The following is a 19,753-nucleotide window of genomic DNA, read 5'->3' as shown; positions in this document are numbered from 1 at the left end:
TAAACTGTTAGAAAAAGGTCATCAACATCTCAGGTCAAAATATACAAAGTAAACATCTTTAAATCAACAAATCAGACCTGTTTTTACTATTCATTTGTAAGAACCAAATTACAAGCCTAATTCAAAAGACTAAACCACTGGATTTTGCCTATTAAAGTCTTCAGTTCCAACAGCTACAAAGTTCGAGCAAAAATAAATAAATAAAAATTAAGAAATCTCAGGATTTTTTTTACAGCTACTGGAATGCATAATTATTTGTTAGAAGCGGCAGATGAAATTTTGAAAGCCCTCAGAATTTAAGCATATGTCTTTATTGTAGAACAAAATGTTGAGCGGTCCAAGTTGGTATTCGTAGAGGCGCATGCAACATTTGTCTTGAACTTTTCTGAAAGGACAATGATCTTTCCACAGACACCAATGTTAGTGGCATTGCAAGTACACATAATGCCACACTGGACATGACAGGCAATGACTGGGTTTCACTTTTCCAGTATTCAAGTGCCATTATGCTGTCATCGTAGGGCACTTCACGCTCCATGTACAAGTTAAAATCATGCCTCCACTCTTCTGCCTTTCAAGGGAAAACACCCAGAATATTTCCATGGCTGCTAACATTGCGTGACATCTTAGCCTTGACAAATGGATCAAGTACTTTAGAGTTGGCAAAAGAGATCTCAATCCACAAGATCCAATGTGCCATCAGGGACATTGTGGGATATGGTTGTCTTCAGTTTGCTTTGAAATTCTGATATGATAGAGTTGCCTTTTGGAGCCCATTGACTTGAGTTCCATTTCTTTTAAGGCATTATCTACATCAGTAGCAACTTATAAACTGCAGTTAAGCAGCGTATCAATGTGATGTATCAGGATGCATTTATTTCTATTTAGAAATGAAACCAGTGGATTTTCCCCAAAAATACTCACACAAAAAAGATAACTTGTAATTCATTCTCATTGGTTTCCATCTGGCATAACTTCATTGTCTTCTTTGAAGTGACTGCATCCTCTTCTTTAATAAGAAAGTCTGTCACACTGTCCCAGTGCACATGAAAGAATTTTGCTGCCTTGAGCCACGAAATCTAGCACAATGGCACAACACAAGGCGACACATGCACCCCGATGGGGTCACGTTGTTGCTTGCACAGACTTTAAAAAGTGCTCATCTTTGCCTGTTGGCATGTTTAAATATCACTGGAAAATGTACCACATATTCGTTGCCACAATGGAACTCATTGTTTTGATTGCATGATCAATGGCTACATACAAAAGATGAGGAATAAATGGAATGTGCAGCAATGTGAATACAGAATGTAGATGCATTTAGTCCATTACTAACTATTTATTGCATGTGTCTCACAAAGTCACAGTTTTCCCACATTTAGCTGTACTCTCACAACACATCTTGAATCCAAATTGAAATGACTCCCATGCTGCACTGAAGAACAGACAATTTTACTAGAACAGTATATATTGATTTATTTTTGTCACTGCAGAACGACGCAAGCACATTAACTGCTGGCTATCCAGCAAACTCTGGGGTTTCATCAAGTACTAAAAGGGAATTTCTCACCACTCAAAAGATCCTTAATTGCAGCTTAGTGGTGAGCAAAAGTTTCAGGCAGATATTTGTTTTCCAGATGCTGACACAATGGCGAAGTGTGTGCTGCCAGTGCATGCTTGTGAAGTAGAGTGAATGAAAAGCTCGAAGCTCAGCCAGCATTGACTGGAATCACCTTAAAGCATGTTGCACGCACCAGACGATGTAGAAATCTGCAGCTTCTTCTTTCGTATTTCTCATTCTTCCCATTCAGGCATCTATCAAAAGTTGGGTTCCCTTTGCTTGACTTTCTTTTACTTTCAAATGACACTGTTCAAATGCTCAGCACTACAATTTGCATGCACGGTTAATCTTCAGCTGCAGCACTGCTTGGTGGCCTCTGTAGCCCTTTGTCACATGATCGCCGCTGCTCCTGCCGAGTGCCATGGCCTGGCTGCATAGCCAACTTCACCAAGGAAGTGTCTGGTTCTTGCAGGACCGTGATATGGTGGATGAGTGTCTCACTGCATGGGAGGCTACTCTGCTGCTGAGCGGTTCAGGGGTGGCAGGGTTCCCCTTGCACTCCTGGCGGGTGAATGAGCAAGCAGAGTCTGGTGACAGCAGAGCTGCAGGAGGGTCCCTGTATAGCCAAGGTGCCAATTGCAGTGGGGCTACAAGAGACTCCCTGTGTGACCATGGGGCCCAGGAACCAAATCCTTGTGGGTGCTAGGTGCGGGGGAGGCTGTGCTTGCTGAGCAGAGCAGAGATTCCACCTCCCCTCCCACCCCCACATTCTGCCCTGGCATTGTCTTCACCCTGGTACCTCCCCATTCCATTATCATTAATGGATATTTTTTATCAATTTCCGTGTGTGAGCTGAAATCAATGTTTACCAGTGATTATCAACAGAAATTGAATCCTTCCAAGCCTGCTGATTATCCATCTCCCAGAAGGCGCCCGCTGCTCAGGACTTCGCCGGCCCTGTGGTACATGTGAAGGAAGCTGTCTTTGCTGCCTGCAAAGCTGAGGCTAAGACATTGAGTATTCTCTATGCTACAGTCCCCCAAACATGGCATCGTACTTGTGCCACTGGCATACTATCTCACTTCCTCTGTCACAGACCATCCATAAGCCAGTGCAGGTGGGAGAGAGGCCACTGTGCTGATAGGAAGGGACAGAAGATCACTAAGGCCCATTAGGGAATCGACAGAGTGATATGTTGGCTGAATGGCATTCTCCTGCAGAACCCTCTAGAAACACATCAGTTCTAATGATCTATGCAGGGAGGATAATCAAGTAGGCCCCAGCACCAGTGAGAAAGGTGCACCCTGACTTTCAACCACAAGAGGAAATACACCAGATACAACTCCAACACACAAGCCTAGATCCAGCATAGGCAGCTGTATGTTCTGAGCCATACAGCACCCAGGACAGTTCCAACGCACTGTTACCCAGAACAGTAACTCTGTGATAGGACTGCCCATCAACTCAAATGGTGACAAGGTCATTAGCAAAGCCCCTGTGGTGGGCACACATTGGGCAGGTAGCAGGTGTTACCCTCCTGACTAGTATCATGCAACTGGTGCTGCGACTGCAGGAGACGTGTCCCTGGAGTCAAGTGTTAGTTCCACTGACAAGGCCAAGGGCTGAAGCAGAAGCAGTGCTGGGCAGATCCTGCTGAGAATTTACAATGGCAGCTGCTGGATTTTTAAATAATTAAGAAGACAAACCCACTTATCAAATCACAGGTGTTCAGGAGAGCAGAGTGAGGGAGAGAGAGTTGAAAAGAAAACCCAGGCCTACAGCTTTAAGCCAAAGAAATGCCTGTCCCTGACTGAAGCACCACTTCACTCCTTACCCCTCCCATGGGCTACAAAAAAGGTGGCACTGAAGCCCCCAGACCCAAGACCCTCCAAAACAGAACATGACCACAACTTGTAAGGGGTGGGACCAAGGGCGTGCACTACAGGTCTAATTTACCTGCTAAGGAAGGGGAAACTGGGACACTGGGAAAAAAGCTTTACTGGCGTGCAGAGCTATGGATACGCTTGCTTGATTAACCCAAATAAACATCACATTGCCTGCACTTCGGACTTCTGGTCTTCTTCTTTCTATCTGCATGACTAGAACCAGGGAGGGGTGAAGGAAAGCCCCTAACAGCTATAATCAACATGTAACTCCAACCCCTTTCCCAATGGGGAAGCAGGACTGGAATTCCAGAAGTGCTCAGCATGGTGCTCCTCCATATTGCCAGTGTCAAGAGCTAAAGTCGTGACTGTTCCCAACTCTGAACTCCCCTCCCCAGGGAGGATTCAGCAGAAGGTTTGGACAACTGATGATTTTGTGTTTGCACCTTGCTGATGAGTGAAGTGCAGGTAACTGCACAGTGCTGGGACTCTGCCTCGCTTATTTCCCAAGTCCAAGATGTCTCACGAAAAGAATCATATCCCATCACTTAACTATTCAACTAGACTAAGGGCTTGGCTACACTGGAGAGTTGCAGCGCTGGTGGTGGATTTACAGCGCTGCAACTTAGTAACTGTCCACACCTGTAAGGCACATCCAGCGCTGCATCTCCCTGGCTGCAGCACTGGCCGTACACCTGATCTGCCTCAGGTATAACGAGTGCAGCGCTGGTAATGCAAGGCTGGGGAGCAAGTGTAAACAGTGATTAATCTTACTATGCTGTAACTGACCTCCGGAACCTTCCCAAAATGCTTTAAGTACCAGATAACATTCCTTGTTTTGTTGTGATGCCTCTCTTTGTTTTGTTGTGAACTCTGGGCTCCCGGAGCTGCTTATCTAAAAAACAAACACAGCTCCTGTTTGCTGGAGCAGAGGCAGGCAGGGGAATTCCTTTGGAATGTGCACAGCTAGTGTTTGCTAGTGTTTGCTTGAGGAGAGAGATAATTTGCTTGAGGAGAGAAGTGGGGGGGAGGGAGGGTCCGTTTTGAAACAGTTGCTTATGTGGTCTGAGGGCTATTTGCATTTAGTGAATAAGAGAGGGGTGGGGGAAGGGGTTGAAAGTTTTAAAATGATTGAAGCTTGGTGCTGTGTATCTTCCAGTCCTTAGAACTTGCAAGGCAGGGAGCTGACACACAGTGTCGGCTCCAAAAATCCACTCTCTCTCTCTCCCCCACCCACCTCCCTCTTTTGAAAAGCACGTTGCAGCCACTTGAACGCTGGGATAGCTGCCCATAATGCACCACTCCCAGCAGCGCTGCAAATGCTGCAAATGTGGCCACACTGCAGCGCTGGTAGCTGTCAGTGTGGCCACACTGCAGCGCTTTCCCTACACAGCTGTACGAAGACAGCTGTAACTCCCAGCGCTGCACACCTGCAAGTGTAGCCATGGCCTAAGGTTGTTATGATAAACAACATGAGACTCAAGGGCTGAAAGCTGAACCAATAGGGACACTGAAGTCAGTCCCATGTGAGCAATGCCATTTATCAGTCAGATCCTTAAAGCTAAGCATGCACTAAAGTGCTTTGCTGGGTCAGCACTTAAAAGAGCAGCAAACCAAGTAATATTTATAATAATTGTTATAACTATTTTTATGATGTAAAGTTACTGTGTGAGAAATGGTAGCTAGTCTACACTGGCAACGTTAAAGCAGCGCTTTAACATGGCTTGTGTGGTTGCGGCAGAGCTCTAATAAAACCATCTCCTTGAGGGGTGTAGCTTTACAGCGCTGAAACTTGCTGCACTCAGGGGGGTGTTTTTTCACACCCCTGAGCGAGAAAGTTGCAGAACTGTAAAGTGCCAGTGTAGACAAGCCCTAAATGTTCATTCCCATTAATACAAGAACTAGGGGTCATCAAATGAAATTAATAGGCAGCAGGTTTAAAACAAATAAAAGGAAGTTCTTCTTCACGCAGCGCACAGTCAACTTGTGGAACTCCTTACCTGAGGAGGTTGTGAAGGCTAGGACTATAACAATGTTTAAAAGGGGACTGGATAAATTCATGGTGGCTAAGTCCATAAATGGCTATTAGCTAGGATGGGTAAGAATGGTGTCCCTAGCCTCTGTTCGTCAGAGGATGGAGATGGATGGCAGGAGAGAGATCACTTGATCATTGCCTGTTAGGTTCACTCCCTCTGGGGCACCTGGCATTGGCCACTGTCGGTAGACAGATACTGGGCTAGATGGACCTTTGGTCTGACCCGGTATGGCCATTCTTATGTTCTTATGTTATCTAGTTTTGGTAAGAATGATGCTAAGAATATGTTCAAGGTGATAGGTGTATGACTATTACTGAGGGACAAGGTTTCCTTACCTGAAACTAGGGAATGATCAATAAGCAGAAGAAAGGCTGGAACATGTGACTGGGCAGGAAACATTTCTGCAAGGGCATTTGCTATTCTAAAGAAACATTTGGAAAAGCAAGAGCATTATTTAACGGTGCAATGAGTCAGCATGAACACATGAAAGATAAATCACTTCAAGCAACCCTGACACTTGTTTGTTTTCAGTGAAATTGCTCTGGGTGTAGACTGAGGGGAAGCAATATGCTTAATGTTTTCTTTTTCCCAAATTGCACATGATTGATTATTGCATAAAGTCTCTGACTAGGAGTGAGGTCATAAGTTATGAAGGGGGGAAGAATCGGTTAATAGCTGGGAAGCGAAACCTGCGTCATTCTTGTGAAATCAGGAAGATCAGTTTTTAATGACCAAATTCTTCCACTCCTGTTCAAGCAGAGTCACACCTTCCTCCATGCACCGTCCCAGTGATTTCAGAGGGGTCCTACTGATTTTAAAAGGTCTATTCATGGAATAAGGTACTATTTACCAGGAGTTAGGGGAGCAGAACCTGGCAGAAAATACTGAAGTAGAAGGAGGAAGTAAGTTCAGGGGGATGAAGCTGTTGTGTGGGATCATCTCAATTTGATCTGCAGATGGAGCTCAGAGGAAGAACAGGAAATGTAATACGTAGGTTTAAAATGATGCATTTAGGTACAGATCACCTCCAAATTAAGCCCAGTTCCAATTCTGCAAACTCCAGAGTGAACAGCCTTTGACCTCATCGTACAGTCTGATATCACACACTCAAAACAATGTAGGTAGGGCAAGAGTAAAGTAGAGTGGAATAAGGAGGGGGCAGAAAGCAGCAAGCCAGGGCACAGGGAGAGTCCAGAGTAGTACAGGTGAGTAGAGTTGATTTTTTTGATTCACCAGGAATTTTTAAAAAAATTAGTTTTGGGTTGACCCAAAAAACTCCACACATTTTTTCAATTTTTGGGGGGGAAATTGAAAAGTTTTTTTAAAAAGCAGCCTTTGGGGTGAAGTGAAATGTTTAGTTTTGATTTCAAGCATTTTTATAAACCTTCTTTAGTTTTTTGAAAATAAAATTGAAGGACATTTTAAAACAAAGAATCATTTGAACTGAAAAATCAAAACATTTTGTTCAGACAATGTCAAACCAGCACATTTAAAACTGTTCAGATTTTTCTTTGACCAAAACAATTTGGCAAATTGACGACTTCACTAAGCGTTCTGTGCCGCTTCTCTCGGGGCCCCTAGGGCTGAGTAACCCTGTTGCCATCTGCCTCCAGCACAAGGGAGTGGGGCCTGTGCCAGCTGGGTGTTAGTGCCCGACCGCCACCAGCCTGTCAGTCCCCCAAGCACTCTCCTCTGGGCTATGCCAGCCCTGCCTTCGCCCTCCAGGTTGACAATAGATGCACCCAACCCCCGAGTCCCCTGTGGTGTCCAACTCCTGATCACTGGGTATTCAAAAAAACCCAGATCTGCTGTTCCCAAAGGACAGTGCACCCCAGTTTACCAGCTCTACCTCAGATACAGGACAGTGGTCTCTCACAGCACTTAAATTCAGCTACAGTAAAACAAAAGGAAATGAATTTAAGAAAGAGCAGAGATTCAAACAGAAATAAGTGTGAGTGGTGGAAACAAATAGTCACATACAAAATTAAATAATAAAATGTGAACTAGGGTGTTTATTAATAGTCACTTCTATCTAATTAAGCAGATTCTCACCCCAACTTCATTCTTTTGCAGCATTTGCTGGCCCCGAGGAGCAAATGGTCCACAAGCTAGTATAGTTCCACTTACAGAGGATGCAGAACGGGAAATCATTGATTGTTCTGCACTCATTACTGTTGAAAACCCTGACCCTAAGAAGCTTCTGTACTTCAACAATCAGAAAGAGAGTGAGAAACTCTACAGATGCTCACTTATGATGTTCTAATTCCTTTGCTCTTAGTACACAGATGGGTGTGGGTGGTCTATTATTGTTTTTGCCTGATAGTTCCCCCTGGAGACTCCAAGTTTATTAAGAAGTAGTTTATTTCAATATAGTAAGAGTGGGTTACTATGTAAATTGCACAGCAATGTGAGGTTGTTTTTAAATTATTGTTGTATTCTGACATGGCCATACCTGCTTGTTGGACAATAACATTGTCAGCTTTACAATGTTTACTATGACCTGAGGAAAAGGAGCTTGCATATTTGTGTTGTTGGAGAAAGGAGTCTCGCCAAGGATGGCAAGAACTTTCACCCAGGGAGAGTGTAACCCCTAGGCCTCTGGGTCTCTGTGTGCTGGTAGCTCAGGGAGGGGCACTGTCCCTGGGAGGAAGAGGCCAAGGGCAGACTCAGAGTCTGCTGGGCAGCCCAGAGGGAGAGGAGAGACTCTGTTTAGAACAGGGGCCTTGTTGGCACGAGGAGGGTGGCAAGGCCCCCGCTCTGGGGAGGTGCAGTGCCTGAGAGAAAAGAGGGGGCAGAGTCAAATGACTGACAAGGAAAGCTGTGGAAGAAGAGCTAGCCTGCCCAAGTGCCCCATAGGAGCCCTGGAGAGAAGTCAGTCTGGAGGAGCTGGAGCCAGCCAGGGAAAGGGCAGAGCTGGCAGTGGGGACTGGTGAGGCCCAGGCTTGCCTTCAAGGTCCCACTGAAAACCAGCCTCTGGGGGCCTGGCAGCAACATCCCTCAGCTTGGGCCTCTCCCTCTCCAAGGCGACTCCCAGTTTGTAGAACTTTGTTGAGGAAACTTAGCCCTGCAGCTCCCTAGGAAAGATTAGAAACCATATGGCGAGCTCTGTTCTGGCTGCGAGTGTGTCTGAGCGCTGGGATGGGAGACTAAGACTATGATTTTAGTAGAGTTTTGTAACATGCACCCTGAGCCCTGCACCGCTTTGTGGGGAGGGAAAATCCTGACACCAAAAGCAGCCTGACTCCTGCAAGCAGAGATCAATCCCTCTGCAGTGACTGAGACGCCCAGCGCTATCTCTGAACCTGAGGATTGTTCACTGAGTTGAGAGTCACCATCCTTCAGCTAGATAGTCCGGGAGATTGTTTGGGAGACCACCAGATCCCTGAATGTGTCCTCAAGCCACGGGTGAGGCTTTCGGGATTTTATTATCTGCTGCCTATTAAACCTGTGGAGGGACTCACCACATCGCTAACTGCTGCACAGAAATTATTGTGGCCACAGGCCATCAAGGGCCCCTACAAAGTGCACGTATCAGCAGGAAACTAATTTTACATTTGCTATATTAGGTAAAGTGACGGGGGAAATTCATGGGTTTTATCAGCGTGGACACTGGTGACCCTGAGAGTAGTTTTTACCCTGCTATTTTATATACACTTCCTGTTTAATATATTTGACAGTGTTGAATATATTGAGTGTGTTTGTGTTGAATATGTTGTGTGTGTTAATTATTTCTTGGGAGTCTCCAACTCTTTGGCAAGTAAATGGGGGTTATCCTGTGGTCAGAATTTTCCTCCCCTGGTGACCCTGCCAGGAAGGAGTGATGCAGGTGGAGGCACCACCAAATTGTGGGGAGGGATAGCTCAGTGGTTTGAGCATTGGTCTGCTAAACCTAGGGTTGTCAGTTCAATCCTTAAGGGGGCCACTTAGGTATCTGGGGCAAAATCAGTACTTGGCCCAGCTAGTGAAGGCAGGGGGCTGGACTCAATGATCTTTCAGGGTCTCTTCCAGCTCTATGAGACAGGTATATCTTCATTAAAAAAAAAATACGGAAGTTACTCCCTGCTGAGCTGAAGGTGGGATCCAGAAGAACCCAGGCCTGTCCATCAAAAAGGAAATTGGCACTAAAGGAGGTAACTAGGTGCAATACCGGATTTATAATGGCGCCATGGCACACTCTTCTCTGCCCTTCCCCGCTCTCTCCTGTGGGGTCAGAGCTTGCTCCTGCCCCGCCCCTTTCCCCAGCATGCTACATCGTCCCCTGCGGAGGCAGGCGGGAGGAGGAAGCTGCAGCATGCCACTCCAGGGGGGAGGAGAAGAAGAAGAGGCAGGGTGAGGACTCTCCCCCGCCTCTTTCCTCAGCGTGCTACGTTCCCTCCCCCCAAGTCAGCTGGATCAGCCTTGCTGGCAAGAGGGGGGATGAGGGAGGAGCAAGCTGCAGCACACCGCTATTGAGAGGAGGAGGAGAAGAGGCAGGGGTGAGGTCTTGGGGAAGGGACTGCAACTGGGGCATACCCCCTCCAGCCCCCTGCGTGAGCACCCCCATGACCCCAGCCCCCTGCCCTCCCTAACCCCTGCACCTGCTCCCCCTCACATACCCTGAGCCCCTGACCATGCACTCCCCTCACACTCTCCCAGCCCCCTTCCCTGACCCCCTGCATCCCCCTCACACCTCCCAAGCCCCCTGCCCTGACTCCTGCACCCCCATCCTGAGAACCAAACAGGAGCTGCCCCAGGTAAGTGCTCCACACCCCAACCTCCTGCTCCAACCCTGAGCTCCCTCCCTTGCCCTAGCTCCTGGCCAGACCCTGCACCCGAACATTTTTTTTTAGAATATTTGGAAAGATCATTAAGTGGTCCGTCGAGGACCCCCCCCATGGTGATTTTCAAATGGTCTGTGGAAAAATAAGTTAGACTACAAGAACAATCAAGGTACCTCACTTTATTTTCATTTACTTGCTATTACTTATGGGAGGAGGATGAAGAAAAAAAGAATGAAAAATGGGGGCAGGGGGAGATACGAGAGAATGTTCTTTTTCTTGACTGGGTCCCAAGGAGGAGCCCCCAAAATGAAGCTGAGCACAGGGCTGGGGGGCCCCACTAACTCTAAATCCACCACTGGCTGTCACGTCACCTGGGCTGGGGATACTGTCAGGGCCAGTGTAACCACTAGGCAAACTAGGTGACCGCCTAGGGCACCAAGATTTGAGGGTGCCAAAAAGCGGTGCCCCAAATTTTTTTTTACAGTACAGTGGAGTCACATCTTACACAGGGGTTGGTTCTAAAGTCACCGCGTAAGAGGAAAATTGTGTATAGTGAAAATTACCATAAAGTACAGTATACACAGGAACAGGGGTCCTCAACCCAAAGGTGGCACGCAAGCCGATTTTTTATTTTAGTGGCAGGCTCCGGGTCCCGGCTGCCGCTGAGCCTGCTACCAGCCCGGGGTTCTGGTCACTCAGCTGGCAGTGGGCTGAGCAGGGCCAGCAGTGGGCCGGCTCCTGCCAGCCGGGGTCCCAGCCGCCAGCCCCGCTCAGCCTGCTGGGGTCCCAGCCAGCTCCGCTCAGCCTCCTGCCAGCCTGGGTGAACGGTCTGGGGCTCCGTTCACCCAGGGTTCCGTCCGCCGGCCTGGGGCTCCATTCACCCAGGGTTCTGTCCGCCGGCCTGGGGTTCTGTTCACCCAGGCCGGCAGGAGGCTGAGCGGAGCCGGTGGCTGGGACCCCAGCTGGCAGCGGGCTGAGGTCCCAGCCGCCAGCCACACTCAGCCTGCTTCCAGTCTGGGGTTCTGGCTGCCAGCCCCTTGCCAGTCGGGGTCCCGGCCACCGGCCCCACTCAGCCTCCTGCTGGCCTGAGATTCCATTCACCCAGACCAGTCAGGGTCTTGGCCACCGGCCCTGCTCAGCTTCCTGCCGGCCTGGGTGAACAGCAAGAGGCTGAGGGGAGTCGCCAGCTGAGACCCTGGCTGGTAGCTGAGTGAATGGAGCCCCAGGCCGGCAGCAGGCTCAGCGGTGGTCGTGACCCACAGCCTGCCATTAAAAAATAAAAATCAGCTTGCGTGCCACCTTTGGCATGTGTGCCGTAGGTTGAGGACCCTTTTCTAGTGTAGACAGTGTATACTATGTATACCGTGTGTACTGTAGTTTATGGTAATTTTCACTATACGCGATTTTCCTCTTACGCGCTGACCTTAGAACCTAACCCCCATGTAAGATGTGACTCCACTGCATTCATTTTTGAAAGTTTATAATAAGCGATGATCCAGAGGGGAGGGGGGGACGCAAGGTGGAAGTTTTGCGTAGGGTGCAAAATATCCTTGCACCGGCCCTGGATACTGTGTCAGCTGATCCCCACAGTCTCCAACCTACCTGGGTAGTACAGCAGACATGGCCCTGCCCACTAGCTCCTCTCCACCCCCTAGCCCACCCACCACTTGCCTCCCCTTAAGGCTTAGCCTTCTTAATTTTAAAAATGATTGCTTGCCCCTCTCCCCCCCCCTCAGGCCTTCCTGGCAGCCCTGTTGCCAGGTATCCAGTTTTAGACTGGAAACTCCAGTAGAAAACGGGACCTGAGTGTCCGGTTGGCAGTGCTGACTGGAAACTAAATGTCCGGTTATAGGAGTAACCATATTAGCCTCCGCTTCTCCCACTCCCAACACGCACCCCAGAGGGCTGGAAGAGAACCTGTCCTGCTGCTGCGGGGCAGCTCAGTGCAGAGAGAGACAAAGAGAATGGGCTAGAACCAGGTAGGTACCCGTTCTACGTGGGCAGGGGCGGGGGGGATCCTGTTTACCCCCTCCCCAGCCCTGCTGCGCTTGAAGTTTACCCCTGACCCCTCCCTTGCTCCAGAGACCAACCCTAGCTCCTGCCCCACTGTGCTTTTACCCCCGGCCCCTTTTACAATTATTCCCCAGGGGGGCCCACAAATATGTTTGGTGCCGGGCCCACAAAAAGTTAATTCGGCCCTGACTGGGTGGAGAGGGGCACTACAGTAAGTTACAAGCTTTCAGTAGAGACCTCACATGCTGCCCTTTATGGATAAATTGATGAAAGCAATGTCTTAGGTATAATGAGTTGGTCTGGTCTGAGACAGAAGTGTCTTGTAAAGGAGAATGAACCCTTTGCCAGCTGGGCACCAAGAGACATCTGTCTCACATGTTGCAGTTGATCTGAATCTGCATTTTTTGCCACACAAACAAAGTGGAACTCCAGACAGTTAAACACGCCTTCCAAAATAATGGCTCCTTTGTGTACCTAAGACAGAGTAGCCTGATATGGCCTATTTCAGTTTCACAGCAACCTCACAGCAACCTCATGTCCTGCTGCCTCTGTGCCCTGCATTGCCCTCCTCCTCACACAGCTGATCTCTTCCTGCTCTGTGCATTGTGCTATACCATCCCAGAGCACTTGGACTATGAGTCTCTCTCCTCCCTACACCACAATGCCAACACAACTGCACTGGGCTCAGGTGTCACTTGGTTACTGGTGGCTGGGGGAGGGAGTGATGAATACCAGGATGGGCTGATTAATCCATTTGTTTCGCCAACGGGCCATGCATCTCTCCTGCCAATCTGTAATGCACACCTTCATTCATCATTATGGAAACCAAACCATCACAGCCTGTGCTGAGTGAGACATGCAGGCTCATTCGGACTAACAGCAGGGTGAACAAAACTTCAAATGTATATTTGCACAAGGCAGTGACTCTCCTGCTGGGACTTAATGGGCTGATGGATGGTTCATTTTATGCCCAGGCTCATCAAGAAAATTATCAAAAGGAGAAAAGGAACAAGAAAGGAAAGCCTTGCTGTATTAAAAAAAGACTAGACAAGCATTACAGGCCTGGTCTACACTGGACGGGGGGGAGATCAACCTAAGATACGCAACTTCAGCTACGAGAACAGTGTAGCTGAAGTCGACATATCTTAGTTCGACTTACCTCGCATCCTCATGAAGCGGGGTTGATTGCTGCAGCTCCCTCATCGACTTTGCTTCCGCCTCTCGACAAGCTGGAGTTCAGCAATCGACGGGAGAGTGATCGGGGATCACTTTATCGTGTCTACACTACGCGCGATAAAGATCCGTGATAGATTGATCGCTACCCGCCAATCTGGTGGGCAGTGTAGACATACTCTGAGTGGCAAAAAGCTCTGATGAGCAAAGCCCAGGTTACGCCATGCATTAGAGAGATGCCTCCTTTGGGATTTTTAGTTCCTGAAAGGTGCATGGTGCTAGTTTGAAGACAGAGGTTCCTTCTACCACATTTTAGAACCAACCGAAGATTTCAGCCATGATGTATTAAAACAAGATAAAACCCAGCCTGCAAATAAGTACCCTGGTCAACAAAGCAGCACCCAGGCATTGCAGCAAGCGGGGGTGGGGGGCACCGGAACGCAGCATAACAGCACCCAGGTGCACCCAGCACTGGGCTTTCCATGCTCTAGCTCTCGGGGGGCTCCCTCGGACACCTGCCCTCTCCTAGGGCTACCAGAAATACAAGGTACAAATATCCTTGACAACTTCTTTAACAGTAACAAAACCCAACAATTCCCCACCTGCTGCTATCAGGCCATCTGATGCAGTGATGTGGCCCATCCCATCTAAGTAGGGTCATTCACCAGAGTCAGAAAAAACACCCCAGAATGTATGGAAAATGAATTGGCAATTTATCAGTCAAACTATTTCCTGATTGTCAGTTTTTAATGTTTCATTTATCTGCAGTTTGCTACCCATCTCCCCTTTCCTCCCCTCCCACCACTTTTTGATTTTTTTCCCCTGCAGATTTTACAAATATTTGCAGTTGGGGGCTGATCAAAGAAATTGGTTTTCATTTTGCTCTTGGAAATACACTCCATATTGGTACTCGGTTATCTTTGATTGAGTAGCACCGTCGGTCATCTCTATAATGCTCCAGCTGCTTGGTTCCCAACATTGCTTCTGAATTACAGAGAGAAAACAGCTGGAGCCATAAACAGCTTAGCATTTACTTACATTTCATTAGCCTGGAGAGTAGCTAGGCTGACCACTGGCAGTCATTACAGTGCTCAGAAGTGAAACGTTTTTATCACCATCTCAACTTCCCCTCTAAACACACAGGGAAGTGTTGTCCTTTTTCCAGTATTATTTGTAACCAGCATCATGTGATCTGACTGTCCTTGGGTGCAGAATGGAATTTGAACAGTCCCCAGCCTTTTGGGACCTCTGTCGTACTTTCCCAGACTAAGGACGTAACTCCAGGAGCCACTCCCACTTAGTTGTGCACAATCAAACCTATAATGGAGCTCAGGCTATCTGTGACTGCTGTCCTTGTGCCATAGTGAGTTAGAATGTCCATGGCACTGGCAGCTGTCAAGAGGCACAAACAGGGTACAGTCTACCCTGTAGCTGGGAGGTGTAGTTCACAGCTGGTGTAGGCATACACGCATTAGTGCTGCTTGAGCTAACACCTACAAATAGTGGTGGGGCTGCAGTGGCATGGACTGGGTGTGTGGCGGGGGAGGGAGGGAAGAGTCAGGAGACACTGTTTGGGTGGCTAGCCTAAGCTGCTGAAGCCACTCTGCTATTTTTAGGCACTACCTCAAGCACAGCTAATGCATGCATGTCTACCTGAACTGAGAATTACACCCCAGCTCTTCTGTAGGCATCCTCTCGGAGACTGTCATGAAATGGTGGTTCTCCCCTGAAAAGTGACTCTATAAATGGCATTGTGAGGTTCCCTTTCCACTGGGTATCACTCGTTTCCTTTCCACATTTGCTCAGGTTGCAAAGAACCCCCCGCCACCCTGTTACAAGTGCCATCCCTGCAAACTCCCTCTGGGATCTGAAAGTCAAGCTGGGCTCTGTCACACAGACCCTCTCAAACCGCATAACCTGCAGGCCAGTGACACCTGTGCAATCACCAGGGCTGGAATTGGGCCCTCAGACCCCTTTATTCTCTGGGATGATGCACAAGATGGAAAGAGCTTGAGCTGTCAAATGCTAGGGTGAGTTTGAAGGGTTGGCAGTTGGAGAACATCCTTTTACTTACAACCAGAACAAATATGAGAGAGGAAATCAGTTCATACACAACAACTATGGAACTCCGTGAGGCCACTGTCACAGAGGTGGAGCAACATTTAAAATTTAAAAGGCTGGAGCACCAGTACTGATAATATGAACCTACGCTAGTTTTAGTGTCAGAGTTAATTCAAGCACCACATATCTCCCTATTATACAGAAACCACTGGAATACCCAATAAACTTAAGGTTAAGTATATTGCAGAGTTTTCAGCTTTTAACTGATCTGCTGTGTAGGTCTAAGATGGCCCTTCGACATTAACATTATCACAGTAACATAGCAGTGTTATAAAACCCCTTAGGAAATTATCTGGGCGGATGTGACTACAACAATCTATCATGCAAATCTGTGCCATTCTCCTCCCCAAACCAGATACCATCCGTGGCCTTTCAAACATTAATTTGTCCGAGACAGTTGAACCCTGAGGATAAGAGCAGTGAGGAGCCACCCGGATTCACATATAACTTCAGGAAGTGGGGAGTCAAAAGCGCATTAACAGACAGGCCACGAGAGTCCCTTTGTATACATTTCACATACTACACAGATTATAACAACTCCTTCCGGTGATGATGTTACAATGTTAAAACACTAAAGAGCAAAACTGGAGAAGATTCTCACAAACAATACTCTGTAATAACATGTAGCTCTGGCCACATTCGGAATGCTATTTGGTGCCAAACGATGTGGGTTATCGCTGGGCCAAAGTAGGAATTTTCTGTAATATTTGTATGAATAGCAGTGACTTACCTGCAGGGCCGGCTTTATGACCCGCAGGGCCCGATTGGAATACTCAGTGGCGGTCTGGGGCTTCGGAGGCACTTTGGCGGCGAGGGGTCCGCTCCAGGTCTTCCATGGCACCAAAGGACCCTCCGCCACCAAAATGCCCCCAAAGACCCTCAGAGCGGACCCCTCGCCATCGAAGACCCCTGGAGCGGGGCCCCCTTAGGCGCAGGCATGGGTCCCTCTTCAGCGCGGGGCCTGATTCCGGGGAATTGGTGGAATTGGCATAAAACTGGCCCTGCTTACCTGACTAGGGATTGCTACCCAGGAAGTGCAGAAATGTTAAAATGCTCCTGGGGCAGAGCAGGAGACTTGAGGTACCGGGGTCATGCAACTGTCTGGGGAGGTAGGAGTGGGTCATTCAGGACTGGCTGAAACTGACAATATCAATGGACGATCTGGAAAAACAACAGGACCCCAAGTGCAGAACAACTGACACCTAACAATGGGAAACTCCCTCAGGCAGAACATGTGAACTCAGCATGCGTCCTGGCAGGAGGACAATGGAGCAAAAGATGTGAGGTGGCTGTGTTAGGAGCTAGCTCTTGGAGAGACACAGGAGCTTTCAACTGGAACTGAGACACAAAGACAGAGAGACGATTGACAGAGCCAATCTACAGGCTTGGCTGGGTAGTACCCTGACATTGGCCAGTCTGAACTCCATCTTCACCTTTGTTTCTCTCAGCTACCCTAAGGACTTCCTGATGCGGTATCCCAATTGACTAATAATCCCTACTCTGTTTTAAAAAGGCTGCCAGGTGTCACTGCAATGTCACCACATGTGGAAGAGATGGTAGACACTGGAGGGGCTCTGGTTTATCTGATAGGACGTGCAGAGAGACATTCATGTGCATGTAGCAGCCAGCATCCTGGTCCATGGCTGTGTAAGAGCTTATACAGAATAGCTACTGCACTCCCCTGCACTGTCGGGATCTAACTCACAGCTCTGAGCTACAGCTGCTATTCAAAGCCTATCCCAAAAAGCGCTGCTGGAGTAGGACAAATTAACGGCATCTCATGAATTTGTGAAGCACAACTCAATGATATCAACATGACAACATACCCTGTGTGCTGTAAGGTATGTGAGTCTCTAGAGTGGCTGGACAGTGCAGGTGCTGGCCCCTTGAAGGGCTCTGCAAAGCTCCAGCTCCAGGGAGCACTGCACACTGAGCTACAGCTTCGTTTGCTATTAGTCTCATTGCCATAAGAGCTGAATGAGGAAAATGGATTTTACCAAGTGTCAAGCGGTCTGCAGTGACTCAGGAGCATGAACACCAACCTCAGGGCAGGCTGGTAAGACCCAGGACAAAACCTCCAAATTGACTGTGAATTCTGTACTTAGATGTTCCTAACCAATTTTCAAGTGTAAAATCCTCAGGCACTATATCAGCGTTAACATGCATGATTACCCTCCCTTCATGGGGGAGGAAGGGGCAACAGAGCAACAACGTCTTTTGTCCTCTTTAACATGCCACAATAGTCTTTCTGGTGTCAACTGGCTTTTCCTTTTGGGCAGGACGTCACATCTTCAGTTGCAGAGCGGCACTTCACATTACTTAATGCCTCTCTCCCTTCTGGTGATTGACCTGCCTTTCCTGTTGGTAGGTAGCTTTAAAACTTGGGTTCCCTTCAGGGGTTTTATCTAAGTGGGGTTAGGTTTCTTTCCAATCACCACTTCCCTCTGACCCTGGGTGACATGGGGATTTCCCTTCCCCTCGGATTTACTCCCCTATCCCCATGGGCCTTTGACTCATCATAAGCAATTTCTGCAGCCTCTAAAACTGTGGCTGGCTTTTTGTCACAGATGGCTGCCTTCACCTCATCTGTAACCACCCAGAGCAACTGCTTCTGGGCTATCAGCTCAAACAGTTTTCCATCATCACCTTCAGCACCCACCCCGATTTTCTCCTAAAATGACATATTTTATGCACCTGTTCAACATGAGTGACGTTGTCCAACAGGCTGATGTTTCTAGCCTTCAATCAATAGATCTCAGAGGTAATCTTAAATCTTTCCAATACATTTTCTTTAAATTTCTTCTTCATCTTTACACCACCCTCCTCCAGATCATTCAAAACTTGTCTGGCTTCACAGATAAGCTGGTTAAGAGAACAGGCATCTGTTTATCTGCTGAGATATTGTGCAGCCTAAGCAGTCTCTCCAAGGTGGACTGGAACTCTTCTGTACAGTCAGTTTCTTTATAAATTAGGCAGACTTTCTCCTACTCCCTTGTGTTGGGGGAGGGGGGGGCAGGTATACTCACTGGCTCCTTTTGCTGCTCCAGTAATTTGGGCTGAAATGTTTGAGCTTCCATCAGACACCCGTGTGCCCGCTCCTCAGTTACTTTGTTGGCTTTGACTGCTGTTACTTGTTTCCGGTGTCTTTGGTGGTCTCTCTCCTCAGCTGCCCCAGCTGCCTTAGACTCCCTGACTGGTAATTCCGTCATCAGTCTCTGATGCTCACATTCTTCAGGTGCTCTCAGGTGCTGTAATTGGGCCCATTCCCCTGCAGTGGTCTCCTCTGCTGCATCTGGGGCTGGAAGGTTGCAGTGTGGCACTTCATATTACTTAATGCCTCCTTCCTGTCCAGTGATTTACACAGTTACAGAAGCTTACAGTATCAATGCTCAACAGTGGGATACCAATGCTGTAAGTGAGATTAGTGCAGGCAGCAACTCACAGGCATTTCATAAAGTTTAAACACTAAACACATTCTTATAATTTTAGTGTTTCAACTATACTAACCCACAGGTGAGCCAGACTGGTTCCAGCTAGGTGTTTGTCAGTGTTCAGTTGAGACCTGGGGACCTTGGCATGAGCTGGCACCTGGTCTGCCAGCATCACACAAAGCATCTCTGAAAAGCAGCCCCTGCCTTGTCCTCTATGTTTAAAAGAATTAGAGGACCCAGCCTTGGCACATCCTATCCCTTCTGTAGGCAAATTCTTGGCCACTCCATTGCAACCTCTGAAATGCTGAGACTTGAAGCTCATTTCCAGATACACCAATCTTTTCCAGTGGGTCTCCCGGACTCTTAGACCACTTACTCAAGGTACATCTTCCTCCTCTGTGGCTTTGTTTGCTGACATGTCAGCCCCATGGATGGGAGCATGCTGTCCTGGAGAGGATGCTGTATCATGAAACCAAGAGGACTGGGCAAGTTGGCAAAGCTGATCTGAAAATTTGGGGCAGGGATGTCATAGGAGCAGCAGCACCAGTGTCCACAGCACTTCCCCCAAGTAATTGTGGCATCAGCACTGGGCACGCACACCTCAGAGCGACACTTACCTTTGTCTCCTTGATCTTGACGGCAATCACTTGCTTGCGCTGCCGGATGATCTCCATGAGCTCATCACACTCCTCCATCAGCTTGGCCTCATGCATGGCTGTGTTCACCTAGGCAGAAACAGCAGAAACCCCAAGCTGTTAGAATGCAACACGCCGAC

General features: G+C 48.1%; 1 protein-coding gene across 1 annotated transcript in view; it reads right to left on the bottom strand.

The window, feature by feature from the left end:
• Positions 1 to 19,753, bottom strand: part of MID2 (midline 2) — a 321,117-nt gene that overhangs the window by 105,839 nt on the left and 195,525 nt on the right. Inside the window, exon 3 of the mRNA XM_039488713.1 lies at positions 19,596 to 19,703. Within this exon, the coding sequence (XP_039344647.1) occupies positions 19,596 to 19,703 (108 nt within the window). The remainder of the gene's footprint in view (positions 1 to 19,595; positions 19,704 to 19,753) is intronic.

This window comes from Mauremys reevesii, linkage group 9, assembly GCF_016161935.1.
Source record: "Mauremys reevesii isolate NIE-2019 linkage group 9, ASM1616193v1, whole genome shotgun sequence".
In the NCBI taxonomy this organism is placed as follows: Eukaryota; Metazoa; Chordata; order Testudines; family Geoemydidae; genus Mauremys; species Mauremys reevesii.
Note: the sequence above shows the minus strand (reverse complement) of the source record. Positions and strands in the feature narration are given on the sequence as shown.